The sequence below is a fragment of the Scophthalmus maximus genome, chromosome 19, assembly GCF_022379125.1.
Source record: "Scophthalmus maximus strain ysfricsl-2021 chromosome 19, ASM2237912v1, whole genome shotgun sequence".
Classification (NCBI taxonomy): Eukaryota; Metazoa; Chordata; class Actinopteri; order Pleuronectiformes; family Scophthalmidae; genus Scophthalmus; species Scophthalmus maximus.
In genome coordinates, this window is record NC_061533.1 from 2,848,298 (window position 1) to 2,867,229 (window position 18,932).

The window sequence follows — 18,932 nt, forward strand, 5'->3', positions numbered from 1 at the left end:
ACTATATGAAAAACGTTCATTCTCTCTTTGTTGTTTATGTACTGTATTGTTTCTATATACAGGTATATTTTTCTATATTAATATATGTAAATATGTATATGTATATATATATATATACATATACATACATGCATACATTAGTGAACATTTGAGCTTGAATTGTATTAGTTACGCATGATTTCAAAATTAAATGCCAAGAAAAATAATAGAAAAACAGTCATCGGATGATTTTAAACATTATTTTATTAACTTTCTCTTTTGAAACACAACTAACTCATTGTATAAATTGGTTCCTCTGTTCAATTCAAACAGTCCAGATACGAAGGGATGAACACGGTGAAGGGAAATAAAGAGGAAAACACAGTATGTACACAATAAATCACAACAACGGCAGCAAATCTGTTGTGAGAGAGGAGCCGTCGAGGCAACAGCCCACGTCAGTCAAATATATTTAACTTCATACTCTGAGCTGGTGCCTCGACAAATAAAAGATTATACTAATGAAGCCAATATCTGAAGACTACACGAGCATGAGTTATGTACCTGGTACAAAATTAAATAAAATAACAGTGAATATTGGCACGAGGACGCAATGTGGACTACACAGAGTTATAAATAAAAAAATAAAAACAAGAGAGGAAACTATACTTTTGATAACATGGAAAAAAAATAAAAGGGTTTAAACAAACACCAGGGGGCAGCACAACCACGAAGCAGGTGGAGTGACCGGCTTCTTCTCTTCACACACACACACACACACACACACACACACACACACACACACACACACACACACACACACACACACACACACACACACACACACACACACACACACACACACACACACACACACACACACACACACACACACACACACACACACACACACACACACACACACACACACACCTTCCATTTAAGATACGGAGACTGTGACGGCAGCTTAACTCCCCACAATTCCTGTTTTGTGAAAAAGACGCAGAGGGCCAAAGTGCTGCCGGATTCTGTTCCAACGCTTGACGAGAAAACGCTGAAGGCCGAAGGTTCCCGGCGTCTTCGTTCATCACGACTTTATACAACACAAACAAAACCAAAATGAAGTTACATCTTTCAAAAAACCCTCGTACACGTCACATTTAGACCAAGAAACCTGCAGGAACACGAAGCGATGGATACTCGCGGGGCGTCAAATACGAAAAAGGAGGAAGAGACGGAACGAAACGTAGGACTACTGCCGGGTCCACGGTTCTGCCGGCTCGTGGAACCGGAGCGAGGAGCGATTGGGTGGCGTCAGCCGAACCAGCAGCTGACGTCGTAGTTTCCGTGGTACGAGTGTTAAAGAACCCCGTCAGGGTCCCCGTGCTTTTTACTGTGACTGTTCTTCTCTTTGACCAAAAACAAAACAAGACTCTACAAAGTCGTACAAAGAGACGGGGGGGGGGGGGGGGGGCAGCTGTCCTGAAATACACAGCACGGAGAGCAAGAGGAAACGCAAAGAGCTTCGTAGAAGTCCGAGGCCGGAGGGAACACGGGACGTCCGGTCCGTCCTCGCCGGCCCAAGTGGAGATTGTCCTTTTCCCCCCTTTCCGATACGGGAATACGTTTGTTTTTTGGACGACAACAGCGGCGCCGAGCGGGCGGCGGCTTCCATTGTCATGAGGTTTTCGTCTTCACGTCAGAAGTTCAGACTCTGCTCAGCAGATTGGATCTGTGGAGAGGGAAGACGAAGGAGAAACGGGGGTTAGCCAAATAAATCAGAGCCACAGACGTGCGATCAACAAGCTCAAGTCACTGATCCTGGTGTGTTCGCTGGGTCTAAGACGAGGTCGGTCGTAATCCGATATCACAAACTTAAAAAAAGAAAGAAGCAGAATGTGAGTTGAAGCTTGGGGGGGACGAAGAGCTGAGCTGGCAGACACACACACACACACACACACACACACACACACACACACACACACACACACACCAGGGTTCTGGATCCGAAACCTGCTCTGACCTCTGACCCCTGTCACTTTTTGATCACTGTCCATAAATACTGGCTGTATTGTCTTTTTAACATGTTTTGGGATCATTTCTTTTTGCTTCTAGAATTTTTTTTAGGTCTTTGTGAAACATGTCTTACGTCACAGTGATGCGTTTGAGTTTAAAGAAATCCTTAAATCTCTTAGTGGCCGCGCGAGTGCGTGATGATGATCTCGAGCGCCGGACGTCTCAGGGGAAACTGAATGCCCCCGACTCAGTTTGTTTTACACTTCGGCGTGTGATGCGATGCTGAAGCGAGAGGGAGAGAGAGAAAACATCCCTCCGTCAGCTCTCCTGGGCTTTCATCCGCCAGTTAGAGCCGAGTGAACAAAGGACGATTTTCAATCATCCGTCCTCACACACACACACACACACGGAGAGAGAGCACTGTGTGTGTGTGTGTGTGTGTGTGTGTGTGTGTGTGTGTGTGTGTAATTGTGTGAAAATGACTGATGTCCTTTGCATTTGCGCCTACGCAAGCGATGGTGTGTGTGTTTAATGCATTTATTGAATAGCGTCGTCATCAGGTCGTCATCAGAGTGACCTACATCCCCCTGGGTGAGCCTGGTCAGTGGGGAGGAAAGAATCAAAACCCCCCAGGGTGAGTGTGTGTGTGTGTGTGTGTGTGTGTGTGTGTGTGTGTGTGTGTGTGTGTGTGTGTGTGTGTGTGTGTGTGACGGGACGGGATCATACACACCTCAGAGACTTCCATCTGTCCTTCTCCATGTGGTTCTCAGGACCTTCGCTCTCGTACGACGCCAGATACAACGCTGCCGCGAGAAGGGAAGAAACAAACAGAATAAGTATTTCTTTACGTCGAAAAACATCCCCTGTCACTCAATGTTCCTCCAACGGTGCGTTCAGACCAGAACGCGAAGGCCCCAGGTTTCTATCGTGGACAAACTCACCGTCCTCGCTGAAAACGGGAGCCGTCAGCAGGTACTGCAGGATCTTGCGGTCCTTCTCGAACGGACACTCCACCTTCTTCCAGGTCATGAATTCGCTCACTTGTTTGGCAAGTTCCCAGAATTTCTGAAACGAAATGGACAGAGGTCAATAAACCAGGCGTCGACACCGTTACCGTTGACTGTTACTCTCCAGTTACTCCGAGGCACGTTCAAAAGTCTTCACGTCACTCAATGTTGCCAAAGCAGCGACCGATAATCACCACATTTCTCTCAGGTATGCTTCGTCATGAACACGTACACCTGTGAAAAAAATCGAACCCGAAATCCAATAATTATGGACGGTATCTTACATTAAGCGCATTAAGCATTTTCCTTATAATGGGCTTCTATTGGGAAAACACTTAGTGTAAGCTCCATTCATCCATCCATCCATCCATCCATCCATCTTCTAATGCTTTATCCATGTAAGGGTCGCGGGGGGCTGGAGCCAATCCCAGCTGACATTGGGCGAGAGGCGGGGTTCACCCTGGACAGGTCGCCAGCCTATCACAGGGCCACATACAGAGACGGACAACCATTCATTCTCACATTCACACCTACAGTCTCCAATGAACCTGACCCCATTCTCATGTCTCTGGACTGTGGGAGGAAGCCGGAGAACCCGGAGAGAACCCACGCACACACGGGGAGAACATGCAAACTCCACACAGAAAGGCCCTGGTCGGTTTGAACCGGGACTCGAACCCAGAACCTTCTTGCTGTGTCGCTAACCACTACGCCAGCGGGCAGGCCGCTTAGTGTAAGGTAACGTCCATAATGTGCGTGTTTATGACGAGAGATACCTGAGAGAAATGTGGTGATTATCGATCGCTGCTTCAGCAACATTAAGTGACGTCAAAACCTTTTAGGACGTCCCGCGTTTATAACCTTGACGCTGCCCAGCGCCACACAGAGGTCACAGAGGTCACAGTCAGCTGCTCTGAAGTGTAAATGTGTTCGTGTGTCATGAGAGAACGGGACAGAAAAAGCTGCAGCCTGAGTTTCCCAGTTTAGAATCGAGGCTTTAAATAGCGTCTGATTCAGTGACGCCGGTGAACAAAGACCAGTGGAAACGCTTGAGTCAATGGTCCGTGTGGTTTTTCACTGCTCCATGGAAACGCAGCTGAACGTTACACACACACACACACACACTCACTCACTTCTCCGTTCTCAGCGCTCTTTGGGGAAGTGAGAATAAATAGCACCAGAATCCGTTAACTTGCGGTTAATACGAGGTCACGTCGGCCGAAAACCTGGAGTGAAATCGTCTCTTTCGGGGGTTTTTGGGGGGGGGGGGGACTCCCTCTGGGGAATTTAACAAAAAATATCCGTCTCACCTCGAAGTTGATGTGTCCGTTCTGCCGCCGGTTGACACACCCCTCGTTCAGGAAGTAGATGTCTTTTATGAGCAGGCTGAAGAACGGGATGACGATCTGCAAGAGACAACAGAGGGAGAGGGGTTTAATTTGATGATGATGATGATGATGATGAGGAGGAGGAGGAGCAGGAGGGGGGGGGGGATTCCCACATATATTCATAAACCTTGGTTCAAAACGGAAGAGGTTACAATTTCTACAGAGAGGATTTCTTACGAAAACAGACAACGCTTCTGTTTCGATCACGACTTTGTGATGATGAAACCAAAACAGGCAGCTTCTCGTTTCTTACAGGGCGGAGTCGACTCAAACACTACGAGAAGTTTCCAAGACAAAAGGAGAAGTGAGACGTTTCTCCCCTTCGAAATGATGCGCTGCTCACACTGAAGTGTGTGTGTGCGTGTGTGTGTGTGTGTGTGTGTTTTTCACTGTCCTTCAAGTGCTTGAACTGTCGTCTATCAGCTGCTTTCATATTTTTAGTCTTCATATTCTATTATTCCTGTTTTATTCTAATCATAATCTTTGTAATCACAAGTTCTGATGAATAAAAAAAACCCTCTTCCTTCTGAAATCTCTCATTTACCCTCCAAGATGAAATGAAGTTTGAGGATTGAAACAAGTTATCGGGAGCAGATTGTGTCACAACTGGAATATTTTTAAAAAAATGCCTTAAATCAGAGCTGCAACTTCCAGATCATATGAATCTTTAATTAAAAACTAGGCATGATGTCTCCTCATCAATATCCTCTCCTCATCAGAACACAAACAGGCCCCCCCCCCCCCTCCGGAGAGAAGAGGTCACCGGGTCAAGAACATACCAGACTTCTTGGGAACTTTCCGTTTCCTGACCCCTGACCTCTGGTGCCGGGGCCTGTTTACATTTCGGAGCTCCACAACAACACGAGCCTCCGGGAGCCAGAAACATGTTATTGACGGGAACAGTCCGTCTCCGTGCCAGAGTAAAAATACCCCACTCTTATGCAACGTGCGACGACGCGAGGAGAAGCTAAGTGCTAACGGCCCTGCCTCAGACTCGGGCCGGGCGGGGGCAGGGGCGGGGGCGGGGGGGAAACCGAGACCCTCCCCATCAGATCTTCACCCACTTCTAACTGTCCCGTCTGAGCTGTACCCCGTTATGCAACCTGCTCTGTCCCGCGGCCAAGTCCAGTCCACAGAACGACGCCACGACGGGAACGCCACGTCTGGACGATAACGGCGCCGGACGCTGCGGCCGTTGTTTTTTCTGCTTTGACTCCACATCAACTATTACTTCCTTCGTGTTTGCTGTCGAACTACAGATAAACGTCTCCACTTTTTTTTGTTCACGTAACACTATAATCAGCTTAAAGGCGTCACCGACACTTCGCCCGGGGTCGTTCCAGAGGTCGGATCGGTCCGAAACTGAAACAGCCGGACTCAAGCTGTCTTGGGCAACACCTCAGATTCCCTGTGAGCGTCTCTGGATGAGAGGAATGTAAACCAGAGACGATCAGACGTTTACATAAATGTTGTCTTTAACTTCCTGGCAAGAATGACCTTTATTCACCAGGCTGCCTCCCTCTCCGTCGCCACTCCCCTCAGCTCCGCCCGGCAACCGCACGCGCTCAGACACGAAGCTGAACCACAAAGTGAAACCGGCTGGAGCGCGAAAGAAAAGAAAGAAAAAAAGAAGGAGTTTTGAATAATTGAAACCTAATCTGGGCGGCCTCACCTTCTCTCGGCTGCTGTTGGCCGTGATCGACCTCTGCGTCGCTCCTCTCAGGGACGTCCGGTAGTTGTAGAAGTTGCTGGAAGGATCCATCTGGTGCTGAGGAGAGAGGAAGAGAGAGAGGCGGCTGGAGTTTGAGCTGTCGACGACACGCTGGACATTCGGTCGGATTGATCCGGACACACAGGGAGAACACAACGGCAAAATCTAAAAACTGATTTGCACCTCAGGGCCTCCGTAGTTTAGCCAATAGATGAGCCGACTGACAGACAACCAAGCAAAGCATCTGCGTCTCTAACGTGAGGACGTCAACTTTATCTACTTATTGTTTTTATTCTAAAAAGCTCAAAATCATCTCCTATGAATAGATAAATAAACTTTTCCTACAACAAATGAAGTTGTTTAAGTTATTGGCTTTGAAATGATAATTAAAGATATTATTGATGAAGTGTAATATCTAAAATATCCTGTTCACAGCACTGACTCCCCTGCCTTTTCATAGAAGGTTTGATGAAAAACCAAACCATCCCCTGCAGGAGTTCTGCGTCTGAGTCAAAACATTAAAAAGCCAATGAAATCATAATTCGTGTCTCACAACGCTGCCTCCGTGTCTCACGTGTCACAGGTGCAAACTCACCTCCAAGATGTCGAACTTGGCCGTCTTGACTTTGCTCCAGGTCTTTTTCAGCCGAGACACCGGACTCATGTTCATCCCAGCTGCGAGACGGGGACACACAACGAGAACAATTCAATACGAGGACAATGAGACAGAGACATCGCACATCCGAGCAAACACTCACGATCGCAGTGACACATGGCACTTTCCCATTCAGCCGGACAGACGCAACGTCCCTCCTCCCTCCTCCCTCCTCCCGTGACATGTCGGCCCCCCTCCCCCCTTTTCTTTCCTTCCACTGTTGTTTCTTCTGATACGCAAAAGGCTGCAGGAACAATGGCGTTAACGCACGCCTCGTTTCCCCTGCCAGCCCTCTGCTTCCCATATGGTAATCCTCTGTCTGTGTGTGTGTGTGTGTGTGTGTGTGTGTCGAGAGGTCGCCGTCAGAGCAGAACGACACAAAACACGTTTGGCTTTTAGGCCGCGGGGCCGAAATGAACCGCGGCCCCGTGTGTGTGTGTGTGTGTGTGTGACGGTGTGTGTGACGGTGTGTGTGTGTGTGTCGGAGGAGGAGGAGGAGGAGGAGGAGGAGGATACGTCAACTCACAAAGACTCAGGTTCCTGTCGGGTTTGAAACAACGTAAGACAACGTAAAATGTTCTCTCCATCGTTTGGGTGAACCGACCCTTTGACCACATCACTGCCCCCGGTCGCTCCCAGGAGACGAGGCGGGGCGGAGAGAGATTCGCCTGTGGCCATGTTTACTCTCTCTCTCTCTCTCCCTCGGGGGAGAAAGACAGAGGACAGCTGGACTCTCCCTCGTCCTCTACTCTCATCATCACCATCCCTGCCTCCCCCATCTGCCTCCGACCCTCATCCTCCTCCCTCGTGTCTCTGGTCAGCGATGACCATCTGCCTGGACGGGGTTGTTCTGCGTCCTCTTCCAGCTGCCCCCCCCCCCCCTCCCTCCTCCCTCCCTCCCCGCTCTCTGGACGTCTGGATTATTTCTAATCTGTATCTCATAGTAGTTTACAGAGTCCTACAGAGACAATCGTGTGTTGTTGTTCCCCCTCGCTGACGTCATGAAGTAAATCACGTAAGTCGGAAATGAACCGAGACAAAGTCGTGAGAGGTTTTCGTGCTACTGGGAGGTGGGGGGGGGATTACGTCACCGCACGACATCCCCCACTGAACAACAAATTGCATTTGCAACGCCGGTCGGATTCACTAATGACCGGAGGAGGAAGCGTGGTCGCTCGCCGGCCGGAGGGGAACGAGCGCAGCAGGGTCCACGCAGCGACAACCACCGCGTTCAGAAAAACGCGACACGAATGTTATCTTGTGTAATCTGCTCAGGGATCTGTGGGTCCAGGTTACCAGCAGGTTGTTTTTTTTCCACCCGTCTGACGATATAGTAACAGGATGTGTTGTGTGATCAGAGAGAGGAAGAGGAACTCACAGATGATGGCCATGAGGGAGTTGAAGTTGCCAATGTTGAAGCACTCGCGCGCCACGTCGATGAAGAACTCCATGACTCGAGCTCGCTGCTTCTTCTTCACGGGCTGTTGGACAAAATGGAGGACATTAAGACAAAACCGACGTGTGTGGTGTTTCCATCATCAGGTGTAGAAAGTAAAGCAGTCTGCTCGTGTTTTTTATTTACCGTTATACGACTGATGCCACAATTCTCGTGGCTTTTTCATTGAACTTTATTGCTAAAACAACTATTTAAATAACAATTTGAGCACAGAATCCAACTATAGGCCAAATATCTTTTCTGTTTTGAATCCCTGTCAACTCATTATCTTTGACATTTGAACCAAAACGTGAACTCGTAATGACCATTTTCCTGACATCTCCCAAACTAAACAATCACTTAAGAATGATTCAGGCTCCTCATGCTACTCACCATGCAGATCTCCGTGGCCACCAGATAACTGAGTCTGTTGAACCACTCGACGTACGCCTCCAGGTTGCTGGCCTTCTTGTGATCGCTGAAGCAACTCTGCAAAAACCCAACAACACAATTTTTAATTAGCGTGCAGGACAATGGAGCGATGATTGACGATCAGAAAAAATAAAACTCCATGGCATCGTCACGCTCGACTTCCCTCCGCCTCCAGAAGCTCCACGGTGGCCAGTGGCGGTCACATTATGCATGCTGGTCCTTTGTGCGGACTCTTCTTGATCTAATTCCACACATTCCTTTGGCCTTACGCCACCCCCCCCCCCCCCCCCCCCCCCCGCGAGTGGACACACACACACACACACACACACACACAGTTATTCCCGTCCGTTCCAAGTGGCTCGTTGGGGGTAAGAGGGGCCGGCTCGCCCGAGGCACAAAGGCAGTGTTGACCCCCCATCACCTGGCTTCCAAAAAAATAAGGGGCAGTTGCCTAGCAGCCGAAACGCCAGACAAAAAGACCCACCCACCGCCCGCCAGACACACACACACACACACACACACCCAAACAAACCCTCGGCAGTGGCGGTTGCTAGGAGATACGGTGCATGCATGCCCATCTAATCCAGACATTGGGATGATTTGAGGAAATTGCCAGCGTGGTGAGTCGATCTTTCTGAGTGTGTTTGTGTGTGTGTGTGTAGCGGATATCTGGTCGACAATTACAGTCTGGAAATTACCTGCCCTCCGTTTGACCTGTGCGGCGAGCGGCCACAGTCAGTGTTTCATAAACTCAACATCCGTCTGGAGCAGAAAACTAGGTCGTCTCACTTCTCTAACCCACATCAGGAGCGGACGAATCTGCGCTCGGGATTCCGGCCAAGTTGCATAACCACTGTATGTGTGCTCCCTTATCTGATTGTGTATTCTTAGTGACAGGCGTTTACCTTATCGTTGTCCAGCGGGTCTTTCTGGACGAACGCCTGGACGAATTCTTCCGGTCCAATGTAACTCAGTCTCTCCTGAAAAGGAACAAATGAATACCATGAATCCATCTCCAAATATTGATTTGTTGTGTCTGTGACAAACGAACGTGTGATGGATATAAAGCTGTGGTCAAGCGCCGCCGTTTAAAATCAATGCCGTGTGTTGTGTCAGACGCGTTCGCCACGACTACGAATCAATCATACTCCTCCGCACGTTCTCCCCTCTGGGTCCATTTTACCCTTGTTCTCCAGAGCCATTGGCAGGATTTCTGATTGTTCTTCGGAACATTTACATCTCAATTTGGTTTTGACGCGTCACAACAAGCGATGGATGCGGCACCGTCCTGGGGAGGCGTGAGGATAACGGATGGATGAAATGGTTTTCTCACCAGCTCTATGTGCGTGAGCTGCTGGGCGACGGTGAAGGGGTCGTTGCAGATGGACAGCAGGTCTCTCTGGGCGGCGGCCTGGGGCTTCGCCTTCAGGGCGCTGAGCCGCTCGGCCGCCGTGGCGTTGATCTTGACCAGCGCCTCCTCGTACTGGCTGAGCACCGTCAGCCTCCGGATCAGGCCCTGGCTCATCTGGCCGACCGCCTTCCGGTAAACCTGAGGGACGGATGAAGAGAATTAGCTAGAACCGCGACGAAGCCCCCGACGTAGTTCCTCCAAGAGCAGCTTGAGAAAAGATTTGGTAGGTTTGCTTCCACATCGCTGAAGAACCCCAGATGCCATCACAGAAAAACAAGAGCCAGAGAATCCGAGTGTGACGTCAATTTGACCAAATCTCCAGTAGCGATGCCATGTTGCCACCTCAAATCATCTGCAGGCAATTTCTTGGGTCCATTCCCGACCACACTTCTGTGGCAGAGAAGGAAAAACAACAACACCCATGTGGACTGATGCCAGCTCGCGCCCCCGAAAACCCACGGAACGACCCTCAAAAGGCGACGCCACCCTCCAGCGTACGCGGGCGTCGCTCATCGTGACCTCGCGACTCCCCGGCTCTCGGGGGTCAAGAGGTCGCCCTGTTGGGAACACTCTCGCTGACTCGAAACAGGCCGCGATTAGATAATTGTTCCCTCGCTGACACAGCTTAGCGCGGCAGTTGCATAAGAGGGTGGACGAAAGGGAGTAAGGGACACGTGTGTGTTTGATTCTGTGTACGTGCAGAAGGCCTGTGTGTTATTGTGGATGATCCTTGTGTGTGTGTACGTGGACTCCTGCCACACCGCCGGTATGAGCCGTCCAAAAAAATAAAATAAAAAAGAATCCCGGGAGCTGAGGCCTCCTCTTTTCCTGCGACCACATCCCGTCTCTCTGGACTTTGTGCCAATTCGGCCTCCAGAATCTGGGTTTTTACAAACAAGGATCCAGTTCAACGGGGTGAAAAAGAAACACGGATGGATGTGGAGAGCACCCGAGGCCCCCGGGCGCTTAAAATGTGAGATCTCTGAACTTTGAGAAAAAACAGGCAGACTCTCATCACTCCGGCTGGAAACGGCCGGGGCGGCGACTTTTCTGGAATTCACTTCCCAGGGTGTGACTAATGCTCCTGTCTGTCGCTGATGTGGCTGTGATAAGTGTGATGGCTGGCACACACACACACACACACACACACACACAGACACACACACACACACACACAGACACACACACACACACACACACACACACACACACACACACACACACACACAGACACACACACAGACACACACACACACACACACACAGACACACACACACACACACACACACAGACACACACACACACACAGACACACACACACACACACACACACACACACACACACACACACAGACACACACACACACACACACAGACACACACACACACACACACACACAGACACACACACACACACACACAGACACACACACACACAGACACACACACACACACACACACACACTACTCAGACAATCAATTCCGGTTCTTCTGTGGATATTGCCGTTTTGGAAAAGGGATGATTGCAAGAGCCCAGGACAGAGGGAAGGAGAATGAAGAAGAGAGAGAGATGGTTTCACTTTTTTTCTTCCCTCAAGTGGTGACGGACCAATAACCGGAAAGAAAAATACAATATCCAAATGATCAATGCTCCTCAGCCAGTTGATGATCCTGCTGAAGGCTGTAGCCAATCACATTTTTAATTAAATTGATCATTTTCTCCAGTCAATGAATTCATGTTTTCATGGATGAAATGTCAAAAATAAGTGAAAAATTAAGTTTCGTTCAACCACAAGTCCTGAAGACAAAGATATTCAATAAAAAAAAACAGAAAGAAATTCCAATTTAACACATTTGTGAAGCTGGAAAACAAGAAACGTTTGATATTTCTTGCTTAATAAATTTACTTCAATAATTAATTGACCAATTCAGAATTGTAGATTCATTTGTCATTTCAGCACAGGAAGTAAATTCAGCATCACGAAAGGTTGCATGAAATTAGGTCAAACATTTATTGAGTAATCATTTAATAAATTACCAAGTAAACTTTCCAAATATTGACAGTTTTTGTTGGCTTCTCCTACATAGGCATTTGCCATGTTTCTCCTGATATATTGTAAATTAAACATCTTAGGGTTTGGGGACAGTTGGTCGCATAAAACAGGCGTTTTGAAAGCTTTGTGTCCATCTCTCAGATCGAGTGACGGACATTTCTTTTCAACGATAGAACATCGTCATATCGGTGGTTAACACCGTATTACACTCAAGCAAATGCTTGACCACACTCCTGCACAGTTGGACAACAGTGACAAATCGCTTCAGTTGCCACTTCAGAGTCAACCATCTGCTGTGGCTTCTGTCCACACTACAAAACAGAGGGCAGGATAAATATAGTCTCAGATCTTCTACGCAGAGGGACTCACATTTGCTCGTCACGACTATCGGTGTTACGAATGAGGAGGGGGGGGGGGGCCGCGCTGGTCCCTGCGCTGTAGACCCTGGCAGCGATCCCGAGGCGGCAGACGGCTGCTCAGTACAAGTCAACCGTGGCCGAGCGTGTAGTTTCCTTCACGCCATTGAATCACGAGAGGTTTCCGTTTTTCTTGGCAGAGCGGCGTCACTTCCTGTGGCGCTCCACCTGACCCACGCAGTGGCCATTTTTAGCGGCACAAGCCAAGCAGCACTAATGAACAGATAGTAGAAGGTGCATATGGTGGAATTAGTTTATCCATACTGCCAAGTCACGATGCGACAGAAATTCCTTCCTATACCATCGAACTATTCGATTCAATTCAATTCAATTTTATTTGTATAGCGCCATATCACAACAGATTCTACAGAGTCAATACAAGGTTTCTGAAAGCCAACTATCTATAGTCGAGTCTTTAAAGTGTCGACTGTTAAAGGTCATATTTTTCAAATGTTAGGCTCCATTGGGATCAACGGATGTGCAGATATGGAACCTCCCAAGAGCATCTTAAAACAAACAGTGCAGTAGCACCTGTCATATAAAGGTAATATGCACCATTTGGGTTCAAAACAGCAAGTGTCCAAAAGTCTCCATAATTTATATCTAAAAAACATATGTGCAAAATAAAAACTGCACACTTGGAAGAATGGCAAGGACTTTGTACCACCAAAATGAGGTCAGATCAAGACCAGTGCTTGTTTTCCTCTCTGCTGCTCGCTGCTTCCCTATATATCCAACCACATCCATAATGACAGTCTTTCAACAGAGATCAAGGCCCTGGGATGTTTTGAGTGTGGTCTGGACACGACTCTGGCCAGATGTTCAGGACATCTATTTTGGACTCGAACCCTTTCCCACAGAGCGCTGCGGTGAACCCTTCTGAAAGACGTCAGGATCCAACTTCTTTAAAACTCCACAGATTTGCTCATGGCTCGGCGTAGTGTGCGTTTTGTTTTCAAAACATGATTTGGAGAATCTGCGAAAAACACGTTCTGATCACACGCCTGCTGATGTCAGTGGACTTCAGCAGCTGAATTTCTTCCGAGAAAAGTCCTGCAGCACTTGCACAGTCATTTTCTATGACTTTTGACCCCACTGCACATGGATGAATGAACAATATCACAACCTCACCCCCTCGAACCTTCGCTTGTGGTAAACTGTGAGCCCGAGGCACCGGAGCATCCCTGAGAATGTATCATTTGAAAAGTCATTTCTTGGTCACGCTGTGCTAATCATGAGCACGCATGCCCGTGGCTTGCATGGTATGACAGCACAATCTGCAGGGTATCCGGGTAATGTAAAAGGTCTCTTTGTCAACACAGGGCATAATGTTCATTATTTATTCATTAATTGAGAAGGATGTGTGAAGTTAACAGATTTTCCGTGTAATTAAGGATTTCATGCGACTTCTAGGCTAAATTACTACAAATTTTGCCTCCAGATACAAAGGTTTGATAACCTGGGAAAAAATTTGGACACACTTCAAAATTGAGGCACAGAATCTTCTTTTGTTGAATCAGAATATGATATCACCTCATGGGAAAGTACCAGCGAATCCGGTGCTAAGTGGCTTTCTGTTTCCTTAATTTCAGCCATGAATCTTGGAGGGATGGTGTTGATGCCAACTGCAGCTATGTTAGAAATCATGAGATGTTTGTTTTTTTGTGAGCATCATAACAGAGCAACCATGTCTATGAGCAAGTGTGTATTACTTGTGTTCAAGTTAAGATATGGGCGGGAGTTAGATAGATACTGCGAGCTGTAAATGTGTCCCAGGGACATGACAATAGAAACCTATTGATTTCTAGATTAAACCAGGATCAATACTCGTGTGGCTTGTACCTTTGACGAGTCATGCGAAACCTACACAACAGTGGGGGGTTGTGTTTTTCTGGAGGAGTGAAGGAGGGATGTCTTCTATCAACACAGATGGAGGTTTGTATCCCCCCAACGCTGCCTGGTCCCAACAAGCCCTGACGGCCTTATCGTTAACACCAACCCCACCAAAACACACACACACACACACTTAAAAAGGACATGCGATTCATTGCGAGCAGAGAACACCCAAACACGTGAAAACATCAGGACATGCCCTGAAAAGGCCCCGATTCATGATGACTAACCAAATCATTAGCCTAGAACGGAGAAAAGTGAGGGGGAGTGCAACCACTGAGAAAAATAATTCTATAAAAAGGCCATGCCAACCCAATTGGAGCAAGAAAACATGAAGACTGGGCGTGAAAGCTGCCTGAGAAACAGAAAAGGAAACCCTGACACTGAAAACGGACCCCTCGAATGGTCCGTCCGAGGGGTACGTTTTCAGTGTTTACTTTTTTCCCCTCGAACCTTCTGTTTTAATGTTTTTCAACCGGCGAATACCAGGCCATGAAGATAAAAACATACCAGATGCCACATGCTATGCTAAAAAGAGAAAACTGTAACAAAAAAAAAAACTGTAAGACACTTTGAAAAATACCTGTATTCACATTCTCGAGAGTTAGCACATTTTGTGCGTTAGGCACCGTGATAGGTCAAAGAGGTCTTCCTTTGAGCTGCGCATACTTCGAATTTTAAAGTCACCATTATCTCAGCATTTCTTTTAATGGCATTGGGAGTAACTACTTGTCAGAACTCTTACATATCTAAATGTAGTGGAGTGGTTTGTACGTGCACCAAAGACATCGGAGGGTTAAGGACCAAAAAATTCTACCATGCTAAAAAAAAAAGTTTTTTCATCCAAACAGTACCTCTGAGGCTAATGACGCGCTAAGCCAGTGACATTCAGCTCTGCAGCAGTGGAACAATCCAAATGCTGCCTCGGACGGAGCACCGGACAGACGACAACAAAGCCACCTAGCCCGTCAACAATGGGGCTTTTCTCTCAGCTCAGCCAGCCTAAAAAAAAATGGCTTAGTTGCCAGAGGTACCCCTTCCACCTCCCTCCGCCGCAATCGGCAAAAATCTGCCTGAGGCTGTAGCTTTGCAGGTTGTGCAGTCCACAAAGCAAAAACTCCACGGACCTCAACTAAAATAGTCTTTTGTTAATCAACTCGTTTAGTACGAACGCCTTTTTGTGTTGCACGTCTGTGGGGAGCAGCATGAGGAAATTAAAGCCGACTGACCTCGTCTCCACTGGCCAGCCGGTGGGTCAGCTCCTTCAGGCTGCGCATCATCCTCTCGTCCCTGAAGTCATACGGGAAGGTTTCCGTCCACTCTGTCAGGAGCTGAAGGATCTTGGGAGCGTTCTTCCTGACTCTCATCTGAAAACACAGGATAAACATAAGTAGGGAGAAACAAATCTAGGGTGTGCAAATGCCACCAATTCCTGAAAACTCATTTAAAAATATAGGGAGCTAGAAATTTGATAAGGCCAAGAACGGATCGTTTTATCGTACGTACCTTGTCAGCTTGGGGATCGCTGAGTCGCTGTTGCTCCATACACAGGTGACACACCCTGGACATGAGTTCATATGGGTGGATGAAGAGGCGAGAGCTGAGCAGGAAGGTGAAGATGTACGTCCTCTGCGGAGAGAAAAGATAAATACAAAATCGTCAGCTGTCATCAATCAAATGAACCCTAAACCACACAATATTTAAAAGAGCAAGTATGGAAAATCAAAAACTTCTGATCTCAGAGGTACGGAGAGAAAGGGAGAGGCAGGAAACAGCAAAAGCAGCTTTAGTACTTAAGCGCAGCTCAAAGCACCAGAGCTTCTCGGACAGAATAAAAAGAGGAAAAATCTTTGATGAGACTGCAAAGGAAAAGAATCCACCAGGGATAAAACTATGATAGAGACAAACAAATACAATACTCACATCTGGATAATAATCTACAGTTGGGACCAAGTGGTGAATGAGGGCCTCCAGGGACCCGGACACCAGGTTGTTGTCATGATAATAGAGGCCGGGGTAGTTTTCCTCCTTGGTCTGGTACAGGTTCTTGTTGTAGCCGCCTGTGTTCAGCTGCCCGGTGAACGGTGGTGTCTGAGGCATGTTGTCCTATAAGAGAGAAAGAAAACAGTCAGTCAGAATGCTCCACTTCTTCTACGATAGATACGATCGCTGATGCAGGACGGTCAGACAAATCCAAAATAGCTCTGAGACACAAGTGCAGACGGCAGAGGTTTGTTTTGGGAAATGGTTTGAGCGCAGTGCAGTCGACACCCTTCCCCGTCTGGACCCGCTGTCCAGGGTTAAAAGATTTCAGAGGTTGTTGGGGTCTCGGTTATTCGGATGTAAATATGGTCAACCCAAAAATGGGAGCTGTGGTTGAGGCACAGAAAACGTTAAAGGACGGAGTCTTGTGAGTCGTCTGCAGGGAAGAGACACTTTCCTGAAGAGAAAACTGAACTCTTAACCCTGCGAGTATCGGTGCTTTGCCCAGGAGAGCCAACACGTGGAGCCTACAGGCCACAGCCTTCAAGAGTTGGTCTGCAAACAAGACAAATGAGGACTTAAGCTTTTTGCGCTAGACACTATAAATCTTCAGCGGGACAATGCATCGATTCAAAGTAATGACAAAGCTTGTGTGTGTGTGTGTGTGTGTCAAAGAAGCAGAACAAATCGCGCTGTCGAGTTGGACACAACATGTGGAGGAGCACGTGTACAGTCTTTTGCTATCTTACAGGCGGCGTGCAAAAACATTGCCATAGAAACGTGTTTGGTCAGGCTGCGTATTAAACCTGCAGAACTTTTGTTTCTTTTGGTAAATGAACAAGTAGTGAAACTCTGGTATCCTACTGTCCATCAAGTGCAACCTTCGCTGGTCACTTTTGTTTGTTCCCAAAAGCTACCGATCAAGCCAGGTGTGACTGTACTCCATATTTGGCAAAGGTGCATTTCAAAGCTTTTCTTCATTGCTATTTTACTCTGTTTGGATGTATGTATCGTGTTGTTTTTACTGTTTTTATCATGCTGACACTCTGACGCCCAAGAGAAATTTCCCACTGGGACAATAAAGTCTATCCTATTTCTACTTTCTAAACGTACATAGTCTTTTCCCCGGTGTAAAACTGGAACAACAACCTTCAGACGCGCGTTCCTCTGCTGGTGCACCGGCCTCCTGACCTCTGAACCTGGCATTTTGGTTGTGTCCTCTGCCCCGGCAGACTTATGGCTCAGGAAACACAAAGGGCCTTTTCACAGCGGGGGGGTTGGAGTGGGGGGGGAGGCGCTCGGTGCAGGGTGCAGCAACCCCACCCCCCATCCACCATCACCTCCTTGACAACACGCTGCCCTGTGGCTGGCTGCCGAGTCAGGAAGCCTGATGCAATGCAGCGCTGCCAGGGGCGGACACGGGAGATGCCAGGACGTATAAACTGCACCTGCCCACACACTCTGGCACCGAATAGTTCAAATAAATCCAGGGCTCCGTTGCCCCGCGATGATGGTGACGGTGGTTCTTTCGCTGAGAAGGTTAACGAAGACCGCTTGCCACAGGGGATAAACATCAACTGATCAAACCAGGACACGGAAACTCGGAAAAAACTTGGAAAAAAATGATTGGCCGTCACCTTTAAGAAAAAAAATATCACAAGGCTCTGATCGTGAGATACAAAGATACTGAAATAAACCCCCTGTGTATTCATAAGTTCACAGAAATCCTCCACCCGCCCAAGCCTTCCACTCTCACACGTGTGCACACACACACACACACACACACACACACACACACACACGCCCTCCATCGCTATTATTCAGCAGGACATTTCCATGAGAAAGGCGAGCGTGAGGAGTCGGAGCACAGCAGCCTGAGCATCTGCTGCGCCATGTGGCTTCCCCGCAGAGCAGGGAGAGGCAGGCACACCACGGGTCTGACGGGGGGAGAGAGATGGGAGAGATGGGGGGGGGGGGGGGGGTACCCTGAAACCAGACGAGCAGATCGGTGTTTACTCCTCAGCACCGCGGGAGGTTTCTGGCTAAATTTAAACGCTCCTTTATTTGCTTTATTATACCTCAAACGAGTTTCGTGCACAAGTCCCCCGCTCACGGGCGCAGTAGCGACCACACATACGAGCACAGATGTCTGCTGTGCACACGGCCGAGGCTCAGATGAGGGAGACCATCAACGGCAGCAGGTGATCGGGAGGCTGAGAACGCGACGGCTTCACTTTTCGGGATCCGAGTCACCGCACCTCCCCGATCCCACGCCTGCTTATTAATCGGGTGCGGGGGGGGGGGGGGGGGGATAGAGTATGGTAATATATATTCCCTTATTACCTCGAGTAAACACGTGCAGGAGGTTTTAAGCTTCTCTGCTTAACTGTTGCGGAGGAAACGTCTTCTTGTCTTCTTATTTCTAGAACCACGTACAATCTTTTAGGTTAACATGGAAGGGCGGGTTTGCAGATTCAAAGAATCACGAGCAGCTGACGGCCGGAGTCGGGGGATCAGAGTCTGTCTTGGGGAAATGAAAAGGTCTGGCGGA

General features: G+C 48.2%; 1 protein-coding gene across 4 annotated transcripts in view; it reads right to left on the reverse strand.

The window, feature by feature from the left end:
* Nucleotides 1-1,669: 1,669 nt before the first annotated feature.
* The window catches only part of rasgef1ba (RasGEF domain family, member 1Ba), a 70,591-nt gene continuing 53,328 nt past the window's right edge, over nt 1,670-18,932 (reverse strand). For all 4 annotated transcript variants that reach the window (XM_035639672.1, XM_047329127.1, XM_035639671.2 and 1 more), the window contains 13 exons: nt 16,322-16,504; nt 15,905-16,027; nt 15,628-15,765; nt 9,957-10,172; nt 9,529-9,603; nt 8,585-8,680; nt 8,135-8,237; nt 6,697-6,776; nt 6,063-6,158; nt 4,313-4,408; nt 2,937-3,060; nt 2,726-2,798; nt 1,670-1,711 (listed from right to left, as the gene is read on the reverse strand). In XM_035639672.1, the coding sequence (XP_035495565.1) occupies nt 1,687-1,711; nt 2,726-2,798; nt 2,937-3,060; nt 4,313-4,408; nt 6,063-6,158; nt 6,697-6,776; nt 8,135-8,237; nt 8,585-8,680; nt 9,529-9,603; nt 9,957-10,172; nt 15,628-15,765; nt 15,905-16,027; nt 16,322-16,498 (1,422 nt within the window). In that variant the 5' untranslated portion in view covers nt 16,499-16,504 and the 3' untranslated portion in view covers nt 1,670-1,686. The remainder of the gene's footprint in view (nt 1,712-2,725; nt 2,799-2,936; nt 3,061-4,312; nt 4,409-6,062; nt 6,159-6,696; nt 6,777-8,134; nt 8,238-8,584; nt 8,681-9,528; nt 9,604-9,956; nt 10,173-15,627; nt 15,766-15,904; nt 16,028-16,321; nt 16,505-18,932) is intronic.